Source organism: Pelodiscus sinensis, chromosome 3 (genome assembly GCF_052426305.1).
Source record: "Pelodiscus sinensis isolate ZL-2025 chromosome 3, ASM5242630v1, whole genome shotgun sequence".
Classification (NCBI taxonomy): Eukaryota; Metazoa; Chordata; order Testudines; family Trionychidae; genus Pelodiscus; species Pelodiscus sinensis.
The window spans coordinates 114,152,830-114,172,195 of record NC_143054.1 but is presented as its reverse complement, the minus strand read 5'-3'; the positions used below and the strand labels follow the sequence as shown (position 1 = coordinate 114,172,195).

At 39.9% G+C, this 19,366-nt stretch overlaps 1 protein-coding gene across 1 annotated transcript in view; it reads left to right on the top strand.

The window, feature by feature from the left end:
* The window catches only part of TMEM242 (transmembrane protein 242), a 45,745-nt gene extending 32,868 nt beyond the window's left edge, over nt 1-12,877 (top strand). The window contains exon 4 of the mRNA XM_006115033.4: nt 11,661-12,877. Within this exon, the coding sequence (XP_006115095.3) occupies nt 11,661-11,759 (99 nt within the window). The 3' untranslated portion in view covers nt 11,760-12,877. The remainder of the gene's footprint in view (nt 1-11,660) is intronic.
* The last annotated feature ends 6,489 nt before the right edge of the window (nt 12,878-19,366 follow it).

The following is a 19,366-nucleotide window of genomic DNA, read 5'->3' as shown; positions in this document are numbered from 1 at the left end:
CCTTTCCAATTCTTGGGACCTCCACAGGGCCTGTCTGCCTACAGCTCCTGCTCTAGTAACCTGAGCATATCCTCTCTTTTGGTTGTGTCTTCTGCGTCCCGCCTTCACTCTTCTAACCCCCAGCACTGAAAGCCCACAGAAGACAGCAGGATTTATCTGATCCCAATCCAGAGACAGGATAACATCTCATCCAAGTTCCATGACATGATAGTTTTAAATTTTCATAGCATTCCTTTTGACATGCAGTTAAGTCCTTCTACCAACACACCTGTTTGCAGGTGGCAGACAGAGGTTCTTACCAAGTGGACCTTCAGAAGGGAGCACACCTCCTGCATTAGCCATGCACTCATCTGCCAGGATGATTTTTAGGATCTCTCCTTGGAGAATACTTTCAGTTACTGTTGCCTGTGTGGTTGCAGTTATCCCCCGTCAATGATGTCCAGTTGACAAAATGCATAACTGATTTTCTTTTTTAAATTAACTTTTTAATTAATCATCTAAATTTTAAAAATGTATTAAAGTTTGTGGGCTCCGTTCTGTTCATGGCTATACTGGAGTAAATGCCATTAAAGACAATGGGAATGGTGTCCATGTAACTGAGAATAAAATTTGGCTCGCTGTCAGGATATTTTACCATTACTATGGAGAGTAAGTCATCATAGAAAATACTTGAAAACTTGAAACAAACTTAGTATCTTACCAAATGGGGTCAAATTGTGCAGTTTTATTCTTTAAGCATTACCTCATATTGTAACCCTTCAATTAAACTAAGTTACTTGTAATATACTAATTTTTAAAACGTGAAAATCCTAAGCTGATTTGTTAGAACTAACATGACTTGTCAAACATATCTGACCAGTCATTTTACTTTCCCTTATCTGTTTTTAGATTATCAACACTTGGAAGCAGAAACCTGTTTTCTTACATGTTTTTATAGCACAGGGGTTCTCAGTCTATTTACCTGTGTAGCCCACAGTGTATTATGTGAGGATGTCACATGGGCTATGGGCTGTGGGTTGAGAACCACTGGCTAGTGTCATACACATCACATAGCTCCAACCTCAGTTTAAAGGCTGATATAGACTAGGAATTGCTTTGAAGAAGAAATAATTTCCTCTAATTTTGAAGAGGTCCTCCAGGACCCATCCTTCCATCCAAGCATTCTTCTTACTCCATTCTTTGTGCTCCTGCAACATTGGAAAGCTTGCTAGACTCACAAGTCTGACTCCTATGTGTCAAACTGCCTGGCTACCCCATTTAAACTTCCTCTTGTACTGTACTCAACATAAATACTTAACCAGAAACATTCATATGGTGACATTTGAGTAGAATTATTATGTTTTAGCAGAGATTATTACATCAAGAGAGAGCACTGTCACATAAGAGTCCTTGTGTCTTGAGCCAGCATATGGAACAAAGAAAAAATTTATACATAATTGTAAGCTAATTCCAAGCACCATCACCAGTGAGTTATTCTAAGTGAACATACAGTATGTGATGACAACATCTTTTCTATTAGCTTTAATTCAAGCTCCCTTACTATTATAACAGCTACAATGTGTCAATAGCACAAAACACTAGAAAGAATGTTTAATGGCTTAGGAGTTTTCCAGCAGTTATGGTTGAGTTGTGGTCACATATTTTAAACCAGATAAGCAATATATTTTTGTTTTAATTTAAGGTTCAGGCAGGGCAGTCAATAGACTTTCTGCACTCTGAGGAAGGCAGGGGCGGTCTCACTCTTGGCCTCTGGAAGTGGGGGGGAGAGTGATTTAAAGGACCTGGGACTCTGGTTGCTGCTGTTGCCAGGCCCTTTTAAATTGCCAGACCCTGGGGCAGCTTCCCCTTTGACTCCTCCCCCAATCAGTGAGCCCTGGGGCAGCTATAGCATTTGATAAGTATCGAAACATACCCTTGAATGCCTATTTTCTACCACCAGTTGATTATGATTCTTCTTCTAAAACCAAACCAAAACAGTGCCCCAGCATTTGTAGAGCTGAAATGTACAACAAATAACAGTCAAGATAAACTGAGTCATAAGACTTTTTGCTTGTGCTGCTTTCAATAAATCAGTTTTTTATCACCTTAGAAAGAGAGATGTTCTTTTTTCTGCTAGGAAGAAAGGCAAGGATGATTTATGAAGGATATTTGTGGTGCCTTTTTTACACATCTATTGTATGGGAAGCAGGGAAAATAACATGGTAATTTATGACCAATATAATTATTAACTAGAGCTTGTCATTTCTGTGACAAATTCTAACACAACATTCTGTTTTTCATTTATCTTAGCCTTTAGAAAGTGTTAACAGTACATAACCACTGCACAGCTGCATACATACAGCTAAAATAATTAAAACACAAAAGACTTAACATGCCATTGTTTGTTAATGAGAGCACTTCCACTGTTTTGCTGTGTGGCCTAGAGTAGGTAATTTAACCTCTGTAACTGCATTTAACTCTCTGTAGAACAGCAATAATATTTTCACTCTTTAGGGATCCAGGTGTTTGGTTTAATTCTAGAAGACCTATAAATGTAAGTACAAAGTAAAAGGAACATTAAATATGGATACATTTCAAAAAGGAAATGCAAAGAAACAGGACCTCAAAGAAAGCATGCCTTGGGCGTCCATAAGGCTACATCTACACTACAAGCTAGAGGTGTAATTTACCTGTTTATGTACAAAGACTCCTCACACTAGCTTGCTGAGAGGTATCATGTGTGTAAATAGCAGCATAGCCACAACAGCATAGGTAGTAGCAGCACAGCCAGCCATGCTGCTATTTATACTCATGTTAATTAACTGAGAGCTAGCATGAGTATGTGTACACAAACTGGGGATTCGAATCCCAAACTCATAGTGCGTAGACGTACACTAACTGGCACTAAGATTTAGAGCTATGAATCAAGAACAAGCATGTTTTGTGAAAAGGGCCGAATTTCAATGGTAAAATGAACAATTGCCGTTATCAAAACAGCAAGTTACTTTGGACATAATGATGTTTTGTTTTGTTTGAATCCTCACCGAAGTTAAAGTGGTACCATTTATTTTCTCTGATCTGGATGAAGAATACAAAAACATACAGGACTACTTGTTATTCTACTACTTTTGTTTTTTGCTGTTTCTTGATCAAATAATGAAACAAAAGACAGGACTATGTAGCACTTTAAAGACTAACAAGATGGTTTATTAGATGATGAGCTTTCGTGGGCCAGACCCTCTTCCTCAGATCAAATAGTGGAAAGCTCATCATCTAATAAACCATCTTGTTAGTCTTTAAAGTGCTACATAGTCCTGTCTTTTGTTTCAGCTACACCAGACTAACACGGCTACATTTCTATCACTTGATCAAATAATGTAATTAAAATCCGGCACCCTCAGGACCTGAGTGGTCCTGAACCAGGGAGTTTGCCAGACCAGAGGAGGTCAATGCTCCCAGGCTCTCCTCCTGGCCGTGGGGCTCCCCTCTCTGCTTCAGGCCCAGCTGAGGCTCCCTGTAGCCGGGGCTTCCCACCCTTCCACTGGCCAGGCAAGGGCTCCCAGCCCCATCACTGGCCCATCCAGGACTCACCAACTTGCTGCTGGCCCTGCTGCAGCTGGGGCTCGCTCCCTGGACCATGGATGTTGTCAGACCAGAGAGTTCTGGATTTGAGAGTTTCAACCTGTATTATCATATATATAATTTTAAAAATAAGGCATCTTTATTGATATAGTTTAGCAATTCATTATCTTCCTTTTAACTCTCAGGATTTTGCTACAGTACTTAAGCTGTCTGTTTAGAATTTATGTTGAGAAACCTTGCCATCTTTGTATATAGATTGCTAGTACTGCTCCCAAGAAGTAAACAAATGGTCCATAAGCTTCACTCATACATCTTCCAAATAATAGAGCACAACGGGATGTTTGCTGAAGAAATGAGCTCTGAATCCTATTCTGACGGATTTTATTAGGGCTGTTATCTCTGCCATTGACAGCAGAAGAAACTGTAGCAAATGGAAATACAGGAAAAAGCTCTTTTATCCCACATTTTGGGGTATTATCACAGGTGCCAGTTAATCGATATTTTTGTTTAACAGAGTTATACTTTACCAATGGAACATCAATTTTTGAACCATTAGAATACAATTTCACTAATGCAGTTGTACAGGTTGAAACTACGAAATCCAGCAATCTCTGGTCACATCCGTGATCTGACAGAACCACAGATATTGCTGGATCAGAGTCTGTGACTGGGGCCAAGTGTGGCAAGGGTCAGGAGTGAAGACCATGCCAGCAGCAGCATGTCCTGTGGCTGGGTGCAAAGCCCAGGCTGGCATGGTGGGGAATGCAGCCCTGGCCAGGGCTGGCAGCAGTAGGGCCAGTGCAGCCCCAGCTGGGCCAGTATAGCCCCAGCTGGGCCAGTGTAGCCCCAGCTGGGCCAGTGTGGCGAGGAGCATAGCCCCAGCCAGGGCTAGGAGTGGACAGGGCTGGGAGCAGAGTCTAATGGCTGGGACTGATACCCTAGAGGGGCCGGCAGTGATGGGGGAGCCTTGGTCTTCCCTGGCCTGGTAGACTCCCTGGTTCGGGACCACTCAGGTCCTGAGAGTGCCGGACAAGGGAAGTCCAACCTATAGAATGGTAGGTTTCTTGAAACACTTAGCTGTATACAGGTAATGTTCTCTTTACAGTACGTTATCTTATTACACTGCATATCACTATGGGCAGTGCATAGCATACACCCGGATCACTAAAAATACACTTAACACTGAGACTGAACTGAACATAACTTAATCTTTCTTTGCTGACTCAGAAGGCACTTCAGGGTCTTGCAGTGCCTCAGGGTCATCCTTATCAACATCAATTATCATTGTAGCTGTAGGAGGTGTAGGTGATTAGGCTGGCGCTGTGATGACCCTGCGACATACCCTGGAAACTGCTTTTTTGAAAAAAATCCCTGATTTCAGCTGGCTTGTCTTCTGCCTTTTTTTGCATAAAAGCAGAGTGCAGAATATGCTGGGCAGCACACTAATTCTGGTTACTAGATTGAAAATTTGTTTTGGGAGATATCAGAAATGCTGGTTAATGGCGCTTTTTAGCTAATTGAGTGCCATATCGCAGAGCTTTTACTGTATGGTAGGAATATAGGAGGGTAGTAATATGATTATATATTGAAATTTTTGTAACATTCCAAAAGAGACTGTAATGTCTTTGGAGGAGGTTAGCTATGTTACCAATGACTGAAGACAAATAGCAGTCAATTTGTATAGCAGTTCAGGTACTTGAGCCAGTTCCTTGGCTGAGGATTTGGGCCTTAGGTCTGAGCCTACCTTATCAAATACATCAAGGGTGGGCAAAAGCCTCTCAGTGGGCCAGACCCTGACAGCCTAGGGGAGCTTTTGCTTATCAGACAGTCAACTAGTCGCTTACATCCCTCGTATGATGTGTATGTGTGTACACACGCATACCTTGCCTTGTGTATGATATATAAATGTATCATTATGAACAATGTGGATGAGATTCTGGAAACATTCGTGCTCAACTTTATGCATTGAGTTCCATTGATTTCAGTGACTAATCATACTGCATCAAGTTAACCACACATGCAAGTCTTTGCAGAGTCAGTACACAGTATGGCATTATTCCCTCTTGAAAGTTAGGATTATTTGTTTCTCTGCATAAGACTGGAATACACAATCCAGAAGACAAGTGTGATGACATGTTGGGGTTCCCCCGCCTCCTGCACCCCCGAAATGGCACAAACAGACTCCACCAGCCAGTAGAATAGAGGTGGTTTATTGCTTCGCCAGCATACAGCACAGCACAGCACAGATGTCATCAGGTTACAGGGCAGCATTCACCTTCCTTTGTTTCTCTCCATGGGGGTTAGCTGGTCAGACCCGTTGATAGATCCCTTTGCATAATGACCCATCCCTGTCCTTCTGGGCTGTGGTACCGGCGGCAGCCAGTGGGGTTACCACAGACCCATAGAAACCAGCAAGTTCCCCCCCACTACGTCACACAAGTTAATAAACATTCCTATGACAATGCGGAGTAGAATAGTTAAGCTGAAGTATGATGTGCTGCCTAGACTAACCTTTGAAATGCTATTTTCTTATACCTGTAATTTTTAAATAATTAGTGAATATTTATGATACTTTTACAATTCAGCGAGAGCTGAGACTTTGAAAAAAGGGCATTTTTTCCCATGCTCCTTTTAGAGGTCATTTTGCACATTAGCAAAAAATCACTCACAACACGTGTTCCACTTTACCTAGAGGATCAGAATTATCTTGAGCTAACAGAATGTCCACTCTGCTTTTAGAATATTTGAAGGGGCTGCATGCTTGCCATTTTCTAAGAATAACTCACTATTTCTGTATGCTCATCAAGATCCAAATTTTCTAATTGGTATGGCAGCAATAATTTTGAGATTTGGGAAGAGGTAGGAAGAATAATATCCCTCTGGGATGCTCTTAACAAATCCAAAACTTTTTAATTCAGTATTGGGCCACCTCTCTCGTCTGTGTCATATAAAATTGAGTAAGGCTGATTAGAATATAAGATGTATGAATACTGTACACTGTGCCCAGTCTCTACTCCATTTCAGAGCATCTAACTTCATTTGACATGGAAGCTAATGTAAGCAATTTTTACTGGCACAAGTACTAAAATAGAAAACCTAGTAATCCTTAGAATCTTGGTTGCCTATTATGAATATCAAACATTAAAGAGAACATTCCTTTGAAAAGCTTTCATTATGGGATTCATATCACTCCACCTCCACCCTCTTTCCATTAATTTTAATATGAACGGACCTATAAGTGCTCTCTGTAATAGTGTGATCCCAATTTTTGTGTGACATTCTGTCAACATTGTACATTAAAAAGACATTATTGAATGAAAGATGCTTTTAGGTTCCCTCCATTTCTACCTGATGTGGGATCATGAGGTTAAGATAAAAAATAAGTAATATCTGTAGTTATTAGAGATTATTTAATGCCGTAAGGGAGATAAGACCCTTTTAGAAAGAAGTCTGACAGTCAGAAGTGGAACAGTCAGAGCAATTTATTTGGTAAGAAAAAACAGCATCAAGTTTTGCAGTACCTATAATAAAAAATCAAGTTCAGTTAAGTGAAATTCACTTCAGAGAGCTGTCTCCAGGAATTAAGCATACTAAGATGTTGAACCAGGGCATGTGGTACAAGTTGTTTAAGTAAGCTTAAGGTTAGAAAGAGTATGTTAGAGAGGGGCCTGTAATAGCGAAGCCAGCAGAGAAATGTATAATACATTCAAATGGCGTTCATTTTATTAGACTTAATTGAAAGTATTATTGCAATTGTACTATGTACCTTGGTATTGCTGACAATAGTAAAAGAAAGGGCCATTTCAAAACATTGCATAACTCAGTACATTGCACATTAGCTTTTATTATTAAATTACTTTGGGTTTAGGCTATTGGCATATACTGTGGGACTATGGAGGCTAAAGATCACTATATAATTTGTGCTCATAAAAAAGGCTTTGTTAGGCAAGGTTCCACCTGAGGAGCAATGATTTTTAAATAATCAGAACAGGGTTTAGATGTAGAGTAAAAAGGATACTAGTCACCTCAAACAAGTAAGTAAAACCGTAGGGCCTAATTTTTGAATCTGACATGAGTGGTACAAACATTCCAGCATAGAAAGAGCATAGAAGTGGAAGTGGGAAGCATTATGCATGGCATCTGTGGTGGCTAACAGGGACAAAGGGAAATACATTGTTAAGTAAAGAACCCCAAAACACAACACAACACACCCATTTTTCTCCCCAGGAAGGAAAGAGCAAAAATGAACTACTCATGACAAATGTTAGCTATGTTGCTTAATGCTCTACTGAAAGGTGCTCCAATAGTATGGTGATAAAGGTGGTTTGGGAAATCATATAGTATACTATCTTGTGAGAAATACAGATATGAAAACGTCCCAATAGAAGTGAATAGCAAGGACACGTCTACTTCAAGCAAGATGATGCTCTTTAGAAATGCTGTAACAACATATACTGTTTATTATTGGACACTGTACCAGTCACAGAACGTTGTGGACAATTCTTCCTTTGAAGGGCTGATAATTTAAAGAGAAAATGTAGTAGGAGAGATAATTTGTGGTTATAATTTATTTATTATTTTTATTATTATTAATTGTTGTTATTATCATCATCACCACCACCACGAATGGCATCACAGAATAATTGAGTTTATAGAAGGGATTTGAAAATAGAACAACTGGTCATTTTGGCTACATCTAGACTGCATCCCTCTGCTGACAGAGGGATGCAAATCAAGCACTTCGGAAGTGCAAATGATCCCGGGATTTAAATATCCCGGGCTGCATTTGCATACTCACATTCCGATGCTGTGCCAATCAGGCTCAGTGTTGAAAGTGAAAGTAAAGTGTAGCCGCGGTTCTGCCAACAGCGGGGGCTTTTCCGGCAGATCCTATACTCCGACTGCAACCCAGTCTCCTGCCCCAGCTCACAATCCCCTCCTTCACCCAAACTTCTTCCCAGAGCTCACACTCCCTCCTATTCCCCAATACCCTAGTTCCCTTCTGCACCCAACCTCCGTCCCAGAACTCACACCTCCTCCATTAATATCATGGAAGAGTGCAGCCCTTGACCACTTACCAAATTATTGGAATGGGCCCCATAAAAAATTATTGCCTACCCCAGGTTGATTGACTGGGTTGAAATATACCTAAAATCAGGGCTCGCCGAACCACAGTGAGCCCCGCTCGCCAGCCGCGCTGTCCTGCGATCTGCGCATGCGCAGATTGCCCAAACCCAGCTCTTCCGGGTTGCAATCTACTTGCCACGGGCGAGTAGATTGCATTATTTGTCAAGCCCTGCCTAAAATACATCAGAGCAGTAGGGAGGCTGAATTACAGGACAGGAAAACAGCTGAGCCACGAAGGTCCAATGGGCATTTCCTGCTGCGAGTACTTGCATTTAATTGTTGGCTGTTATTTAATGAAATGTGGGTTGTCCCTTATGTCACCTCTGACACTTGTATGCAATATCTTTAAAATATATTAACACTCTTTCATCTATGCTTACCTGTGATTAAATAATGTGATCAATTAATATGATATGTGGGGATTAAGAAATGTATTTGGTGATAAAATAATTTTGTATTTAAATCTCTCAAAAAGGATCATATAATTCATTTTTCCTCTTATTTCTGCATATATTCACTTGAGCAGTAGTGCACAGGGAAGATTTTTTTCAGTTAAGGTCCTAACATGCTTTCTGGCACTGAGTTTTTTAAATTTGGGGGTCTCTAAAAAAACTTTGTAATTTCTTTGTCTCATTTCTTCATTTCTTTTTCAGCAAAAAAATCTTTTGTTTCTAGTTTCTGTATTTAGGCTGCATTCCAGCAACATTTTTATAAGAAACTTTAGATTCTCTGTCAGAATTTCTCTTTTACTGAAGAATTTAATTAAGATATACTCGGAGATATTTGTAATTTTTATCTTTTAACACATAATGCTACCTTTAATATGCTATGGGGATGGCCTAGTGGCCAAGAAGCATTACTTTTGAAATATCTAGGCTCCCTGGAACCAGAGTTCAGAGCAGGACTGAGTGAGCGCTTTACCCATGGGATGTAGAGAAATTGAATTTGAATGTAGTTTCTTGTCCTTGAATACCATAAGATTCCCTGCTACTTCCTGAAAGTAAGAGTTGGCTAAAACACTTTCTTCAGGTCACCCTTTTCCCTGTTTTTCATCAAGATTTGAACTGGTTTCCTTGGTTTCCAATTGTGACTACTTCAATTGTGCTCTATGTGAAATAGTTTAGGATGAAAAGTGCTATATAAATATACATTTTCTACAGTTAGATAAGGATGTTAAGGACTAGTCTGTCAACTAGTCGATTCCCCCCCCCCCCTTGCTGCCTCTATAAGATAGGGGCAGCATGGGGGGGAGGGAGGGGTATTTCAAAGCAGCAGCGCCGCATAGCTGAGCCGGGGATCAGCTATGCAGCGGCTGTCCCTTTGAAATGCCACTTCCATATTTCAAAGGGGCAGCCATGGAGCCCGGGGTAAGCGGGGGACTTCCCAGCTGACCCTGGGCTCTGCATGGCATGCAGTGCAGCATGGAGCCCAGGGTCATTGGGGGATTCTGAGTCTCCTGCTAACCTTGGGCTCCATGGCTTTGAAATGCACAAGAGTCCCCAGAAGGGACATTTCAAAGCAGGCATGCTGTGTGCAGCCCAGAGTTGGAGGGACTTCCCGCCTGGGTTCTACGCCCTGGGTTCTACGCAGAATTCCGCATTCCTCCTTTGAAAGGAAGGGGCTCTTGTACATTTTAAAGGAAGTACCTATCGACTAGTCGAGTAGTGGATGGAAATTCCATCGACTACTCAACTAGTCAGTTAACCACAATTTAACATCCTTGCACTGAGAAGTCTTCTTTAAAGAAATAGGACATAGCTACTATCTTGTAAAATTTGCCATTAAATTAGACCAGTGATTTTCAATCTTTTTTTCATTTGTGGAATCTTTAAAAGGTTTCGAATGGTGATGTAGACCCCTTTGGAAATCTTGAGCCATGTCTATACTTATGCAGCAGTTTGAATTAAGATATGCAACTCCCAACTACGTTAATTGCGTAGCTGAAGTCGATGTATCTTAATTCAAACTTTGGCGCCATCTCCACAGCGGGAGGTTAACAAGAGCAAATGTTTCCATCAACTTCCCTTACTCCTTGCAATTCGAGAGGTACTGGAATCAACTGGGGAGCCCTCAGCATTTGATTTAGCGGGTCTTTATTTAGACCTGCTAAATTGAACTCAGGAAGATCGACTATCACAGAGTAGATCTTTAAGGAAGTGAACACATGACCTTGGGCTGAGGACACCCAGGGATCTGTGGATCACAAGTGGAAAATCACCAAACTAGACTATCTCTGAATGGTGACAACAGGATTACCACAAATACAGATTTGATGATACTTACATTACATATTAAAATAACAGCATGATACCAATTTCAGTCTTGTAGCGGACATTTTTATCCAGTGAAACTTCACTCTGTGGACAGAGATAGGAATTTCAGATCTCATTTTCCTTGCTGTTGCTGTAGACTTTACAGGCTTCCCTTAAAAATATCAAAAGTAGGCTTCCTATATATTCACATCATAGAAGCAAACAGAATTAAGTTATGTAATATAGTTGAGGGATTTTGCATTCCCTTTTTAGAGTCCCCGATTCAGAATTGCATTGCCTTTCTCCCTTTTAAAATATTCTTAATCTTTCTTTAGGAGGAATATGCATTACAGTCAAAATCTGTACTCCTGCCATGGAGGTAATTTCCCTTGCTCCCCCAAGTAAAAATTTGTAGATATATTATATCTCTGTACTGAATCAGTTGGAAGCACAGGATTCAAGGGAGAGAACCTAGATAGTCTTGCAGTGTTATGAATTGGCAGGGCTGTCCTTATATATGTTTGTTTTCTGATTGGTTGAGATAAAATCTCCACAGGTGGAAAGTCTTTGATTTTAATTGCTTTCAGGGTGTCTCTCTCTTTTCCTCACCTCAGGCAACCATATTTTGTCAGGTAACCCAAGGATGTGAGGTGTATCTGCTTTGATTTGTTTCCTCTATAACAATTGTTGATTAATTTATTTTTTTAAACTCCCTTTCAGATAAAAGAATTTCGCATTAAAATGCAATCAGTATTTCCAGCGATTCCTAAAAGTGCAGAGCAGTCAGTCGAATGGGAAGACTTACTGAAATCCAAATGAAAGGAGAAGAAAGGATTCAGAATCAGAAGGACTGCAGAACTTGTGGAAAAATCCCATCTAAAAAAATAAGAACGAAAATCAGACTGATTTGAATGCATGGAAGTGAGCAAATTAGTGATTGCAGTTGGTAAGCATGGGGACAGAAGTTATTATTTTAACAGCAAGAAAACTTACGTTTTTGCTGATAGTTTTTCAGCATTGTCATTAGAGTTGAATTGTGGAGAAAAGAACCTTACAGGATAACTCGGGCTGAACTAGAAAGAAGACTATAGCTGTATGAAAACATGATTCAGGAAAACAAAACAAAAATAAAACATGAAACTTAAGTAGATATTTACCATAAAATATAGTTGCAGCTCTTAACCTCTCTTTCTTCTTTGAGAAAATTCTAGGTGGTTTGGAAAATAAGGAACAACAGTAATTTCACTGACATTGACCTGTCTTATTAGGAATCATGGTGGCTGAGTCCATCACATTAGATCAATTAATATAGTATGCAGGAAAGGCATGTAATGAGTTACTCAGTTATTGAGGACAAAGGAGATGTCTGAACATCACCTATGGAGGGAGGGCTGAAAACATCCAACATACTAGGGATGTGCAGGAAAGACCTATCTGCTTTTCTCTATAAAGTGAAGGATAGTCTTTCTATAAAATGCACTTCTGACCCATTGGCTATTTTTTGGGGATGCTGTAACAGTGGGGTCTGATAGCTTGTACAAGAATCTTTCATGAAAATTAAAATCCTATAAAATAGTGCAACATCTGGTCTGCCCTACGCCACAAACACTTTTCAGCTAAGAAACCACGTGGGCAGGTATAGTTTTCAGTATTTGTATGGTTCCTATGGCTCTGCTACCTGGTGAGTCCTAAGTAATGTGTCATTTTTCACGCTGAAATTATCTCATTGTGTGGGTGTAAGCAAAGGAAGAAAAAATGTCTAATTCAAATGTATTTGCAGAAATGTAGATTTAAAACAGTTGTAAAAATATTTTAATATGTAAATTCTTCCAGTGAAACAATCTCATGCTGAATGCTCAATTATCAGATTTTTTAAATTAATTGCTCAAAGTCCAATTAGTCAGCCATTAAGTTTAATAAAGTGTTCTTGAAGTATAGCCTTTGTGTTTAAACCTTTTCATTTTGAGGAAAGAATATTTTTTCAAAAATCTTAAAGGTCAAATGAATCATAGAGTAGCAGGGTTTCTTGCTGTAATATACCACAAGGATATTATCTTTGAAGCAACTGAAGTGTAATAATTGACATAATTTAAATAGTTTATCCCATGCTGTGCAGTATTAAACAAATCATGGTGAATCTATTCTTTAGCACACAAAGATGGCATTCTTTCAGAATATGGCGTCTTGGTGCTGAGTTGCCAAGATTTAACAAAATGGATGCGCCATTTGCAAAGCCAAAGACAGTCACGTTCTTAAGATGGCTACGCTCTGGCTAAAGTACATTCTTGCTCTTGCTTCCACACAGCTAATGACATTCTTAGGAATAGCTCATATGTGCTAGCACCTCTAAAAGGACCGGATTCTATCACACTTAAGAATCACCTACACTAGATTGATTTCTTTGGTGTTTCTAAATTCCATAGCAGTTACTAATTTTCTCTTTCTAAGCCCCTATGAGTAACCACTGTTATTCTAAAGCCTGGTCTACACTTTAGAGTTAGGTCAACACAAGCTTCCTTGTGTCTATTTAGCTGTGAACTGCTTTCACTTAAATTTGACTTCCACAGACATAAGTGCCTCTCTAGTCCAATTTAGGTCTTGTCTACACTTCCACAGGCTGGTGATCTAAGTTATGCAATTTCAGCTATATGAATAACAAAGCTAAAATTGTTGTACTTAGTTCTGTTTACCAGGGTGTAACATTCTCCCATTGACTCTGCTTGCTTTTCACATTCTGGTGGAGTACCAGAGTGGATGGGAGAGCACTCAGCGGTCAATTTATCACCTCTTTAGTAGAGAAGATAAATTGACCCTCCCCCACTGGATCGATTGCTGCCTGTCGATCCAGCCATGTTACTGACTGCCCATGGCCATGGGGCAGAAAGACTAAGAAAAGAGGTACCTTGCCACAGTACCTAATGGTGTAAAAACAAACAAGAAGTCCTTTGAGTCTCTCAGAATCAGGAAGCCTGTACAAGAATTGGTGGATCTGGTAGCTCATTGCTTTCCCACTTTTAAAAAAGTTATTTGCTTTAGACTACTCTCTGTATCAAAACCATAGTCAGGATGGAGAATAAAATCCAAGAAAGAGATGTAGGCCATTTATAATATCAATTCCTCCAATGTAAGGGGCTATAGCAATATAAAGTCATCTGGATTAGCTATGGAAAGATTCAGCCTGCCTCAAGGCTTCTTCACTTTTATGTAAGGGTATGTCTATCCCACACAGCTTTTAGCAACAAGACTCTGTCAACACAGCCTTGTTGCTAAACGTCAGTGTGTGTGAATGCTTTTTGTCGACACTTTTGCCAACAAAATACTTCTGCCACCTACGAGGATGTTTTGCTTTGTCTGCAGGAGAGTGTTCCTGCCAACAAAGCAGCGTTCACGCTTTTGCTTGCTGTGGCAAAGCTTTGTTGTTCATAGAGAGCGAGGGGAGTTAAGCAATCCCATTTGGTAATAAATGAGACAAGCTCTCTCATTAACAGACGTCAGTCCAATAAAAGTTATTACCTTACCCACCTTGCCTCTGATACCCTGGGACCAACAAGGCTACCACAACACTGCATGCACCTTCAGTAATAAGTCATGCAAGCCTTATGAATTACATATGAAGTCTGTCTGTAAAACTATTATTCACAATCCCGTGTTCCTATGAAGGTGTGGTTGGCCTCACTTTTCCTCAGCTACTCATTTTGTAAAAAAACAGGGCATGTGGGTTTATAGGGATGCAAAAAACCGAGAACAGGTAATGTACATGGGAAAATAATGTACATATTGCACATTCATTCTGAAGGATTCTGAAGTGCTTCCCAAGAGATACATATAGCACTCAGGACCGTCAACTCTCCCTGCAGTAGAGGGTGCAAATGAACATGAAGCCCGGTGCTTCTCTGCAAGAGAGGGACTATTTGATCCATGATATCTGGACCTCCTTCCTACTCTGACAAAAAGTCTCATGGGCCCTTAAGGGCCTGATTTTGACACCTTCCACTGATTTAAACCAGTCATGAGGGTTGAGCACTTCTTCAAACTCAGGCCAGGAAAATACATAGAGCAGGCAGGGCCTTGGTTTTTAAGGTTTCATTCAAAAGCCTCAGTTAAGGATGAAGAGCTGAATCAACACTGCAGAGTTTGAACCTGTTGCTGTGAGGATTCTAGATGTTTCAAACCTGATGCGCAGGCCAGTAAGCAGTCCCATCTGGGTAAAATGGTCTGTATTTGGAATTAAGCTGACAGAAGTTTTTTGTAATTTGTCTATTTCTTTTATACCGGGGCATAAACATTTTTCCCTCTCATTAACTAATTTAACAGCTAATGTTATCCTTTATGTGAGCACCATCTGTGTATTGCATTCTGAATATTCCTGGCTATGGAAGAATAGAAATTATATGGAATTTCAACTCTGCCTTTTTGTGATTATCATGGGCAGAGGATGACAAACAATCACATTTATCACCTCAAACACACTGAATCACTCTATTAACCAGGAAGACATTTTTCACAGACTTAAGAAGGAAGAAAGCAGATATCTCCGCAGAAACAATCCGTGTCATGGGTGCTAAGCACTAGAAATCGAAAGGGGTGAATGAGACAAGATATTTCCCTTTTACGTACAAATCAAGAGGGATTTTAGTCAACAAAACCCATTTTAGGGGTTAAACCTGAAATCTTCAACTTGCATGTACAAAAGAGCTTTTGTAAAAAAGCAGAAGAAAACTTGGCTTGAATTAATTTTTCCATGCATAGAAAAAATAAATTTTCTTTGGCTATTTATTACTAGCAAACAGGGTTACCGGTAATTCAAATTTCAAGAGAACAGCTGAGTTATTCATTATACTGGTACATAGACTACTTGGCCTCATTTCATGCTGTGTGTTATTCTGATAATCCAGGGAATGTGGAAGGACACAACAATTAATAGTTTAAGTATATAAGATAATATTCCTCCTATGGCTATCTAGCCTTAGACCACAACAGCATGAACTAAAGAGAGACACAATCAACCCTTACTGACTGTAAGATATTATACATGCAATGCTCAAAATTTTTTAATGCAGTGTTCAGGTTGAGTACCGATGTCTAGTACCTTCTAGAATGTGAAATACACCAATACTTAAAATCACTGCAAAACAGGAAAAAAAGCATTGCACTAATACAAATTAAAACTTTTGAAAAATGGGAACTGACGCAATATGATCTCACCCCTGTGTTAACTCTGCCCCTCCTGGAGCTATTTTAGACATAGGGGATTAACCACGCCTGATCTATGCCAAACAAAAGTTGCTACAGGTTTAACCTCCCTAGTCCAGCACCCTTGGGACCTGGCCAGTGCTGAACCAGAGAATTTGCTGGACCATGGGAGGGCAATATTGTCTAGCAGCATTACCAAGCATACATTATGCCAGCATAGGTTAAAGTAGATGGTTGCTAAAAGAAAATGCAAGAGAAATGGAGACTGTGTGATTGTCTAGCAGCATTACCAATAAGTTGTTCAGATACTATGGTGAGGGGAGCCACAGACAGACAGATGGGACAGGATAGTGTCACAGGAAGGAATGTCCTTTTTTTGAACTATCCGTGCTGATCCTCCACATCTCCTGAACTTAATAAACAAGCAACTGCTCCATGTTCCCTGTGCTGTGGGTCTGATTGCCCTCAGGATAAGATAGCAGAGAGCTCTGGCACAGAGCTGCCCTACACAGGATTAGGGTCTTCCACGTCCTCTGCAAAAACAGACACACATTTCCTCAAAGACACATAAATCCTTAAGCACATAGCTGGTGTCTCTCCCAAACTCTCTTCAGGGGAAGACAAGTGGCAATTCCCCACCCTGCCTTCAGCGACAGAACTCTTGATTACCTGAACCGCCAGCTACCTGAAGGTTTCAGGCCTCCCTAAGGACTTTTAGATAATTAAGGCTCTACTGTATTTTAAAGCTTATACTTAGCTGAGTAAGCGGTCACCATAATGTCTGACTGATGATATGATCAATAAGGGATGGGAAGATTAGCTACCACAGAGTAACTGGAAATGTTAATGGTCTCATACAGAAGATTTTGTTCATCTGTAGTTTCTATGATTGCATGACTAAATAAATAAAACCAGTGAGGAAAGCTTAAGGTTCCACGCTGCCTTCAGTAAGAATGAATCAATATGGAATATACATTAAAGTTACTGTGAGTGGCCCCAGATGTTTAACTGATATACACAAAAATATGTGTCCTGGTAACTGTAGCTCTGTTTGATATGTATAAGGGTTTTAATATTTTATAACAGTGATAGTTGTGCTCAGTGAAAAGCGGCAGTTTCAAAAAAAAAAAATCCCAAGAAACACTTTGTCTTCCAACTCAGCATTATGTAACACTTCAGATTTGATACACACTCCTTTGAAGGGTTTGCCACCTGGTAACATTAGAAATGTCATCCAAAAAAAGATGTTTCATCTTTTAAAGTTGGCTTTAAAAATAGAGAAAGATATAGCTAGATATGATTGATAGATAACGAGTGTTAATGCTTCATCTAAAACAAAACCTGGAGCTGAATAAGAAGAGTGCAATAGAGGAGGGCATTGGGGAACACATTTCTTAGCCATCACACAAATTCACAGTGAAACCTAAGCAGAAATGCACAGAGTACCGGATCTGAAAAGAACGTAACATACTCTAGAAAAGGTAGAGATACTGCATCCTAATATATTCAGTATTTTCCTCTGACATACATTTAAGGATTATTCCATACATTTTACTCTATCTCTGAATTCATTTTGGGTGGAAACCATTATACATTAATTATCAAATATGCTTACACGCCAGCTCGCCAGCTTTTTTAGGTTATTAAATGTCCGGTGTAAGGCAGCAATGTGGCAGAACATCACTTATAACAGCTTTGAATAATGCATTAATACTTTTCTATCCTGCATCACTGTACTATAAGGCATGCTCAACACTTAGGGGGAAAAAACCTTTAAATGTAGAGGGGCATAATCATGCCGTTTGGATTTGTTGAATGGCAAATGCCAATATCCTTAACTGTTGCAGTAAGTTTGCTTGAGTAACTATGGCAGGAATTAGTCAAAAATATTCTCCACATTATGGATTAAAACCTGAGAAGTTCAGAGCATCGTCAAGCCCAAGTGGACCCCAACCTGTGTAGCTATCACTCCAGTTTTCAATTATGTTTTCCATAATAAGTGATCCCTAATTAGAGCCCCAGTTTCTTCTGGCCCAATGGAATCACTGTGCAGAACTTGAGGGACCTCCAACTCGTGTCACTTTTAAGACCAAACATAAATTATGCCAGCATAGGTTAAAGTAGATGGTTGCTAAAAGAAAATGCAAGAGAAATGGAGACTGTGTGATTGTATCACATTATGTACTGTGCAAGGGTGGAGTTTTGGGAGGCTGGAGGAGAACAGCAGCCGTGTGTGCTAAGACCCGTCCTGCTTTTCATCTTATTCCCTGGACTATCAGGGAGTGAGGGGAAAGTACTTGCATTCTGTGTATGCCTCTCACACCCGGCTGGTGAGCTCCCCTTATTAGCTGGGCGTGAAAGGCATTCTCAGAATGCAAGTACTTTCCCCTCGCTGCCTGATAGTCCGGGGAACGGGATGAAAAGCAAGCTGCGTCCTGGAGCGCACAGCTGCTTCCCCCCAACCAATCTCTCGAACCTCTGCCCTTGGCACACTGTATGTGTGTGGGGAGGATAGTGGATTCTCTAAGAACATGCTCATTAGTATATAGATTTTAAAACGGAAATAAATTGTTGAAGCCATATGTGTACTGTGATAGTTTTAGTTAAATGGCTTTGTCAAATAGTAGGCCAGGAGGAGATGTATTCCCTCTTTGTAAGTCGTCTTTTCTCACAGCAGTGTTATTTTGGAATAACTGACGTTATTTCGAAATAACGAAGTGCATTTCTACATTGCAAGCTATTATTTCAAAATAATGTTGAGATGAAGGATCTTAGTCTGACTCCTGTAACTCTCATTTCATGAGGAGCAAAGAAAATCGAAAGAAAAGTGTCCTTCCTTTGACTTCCTTCTGTCAGCACCAAAAGCCGAATTAAGCTATTTCGACTTAAACTACACAATTGACACAACTGAAGTTGCATATCTTGATTCGACTTTTGCCCTGCTGTGTAGATGTGCCCATAGTGTTGGCTCCATTTTTCTAAATAGTGAATTGACTAAGAAATATGAAAATACATTAAATATTTTCCTGATATTAGTTTTCCTTTTAAACCACTACAATTTCAGTAGCTGCCACAGGGTACCATGCTACTGCAGTTTGAAGGAGCTCATGAATTTAGTTATTACTGGGATACAAGACCATTGCTGTATTAAACTGATGAAAAAGTTTGAAAACCCCCATATAAAGCTTTTTCCCCCATTTAAATAATATTATTTAAGCAAGTAAGGAAGCAAC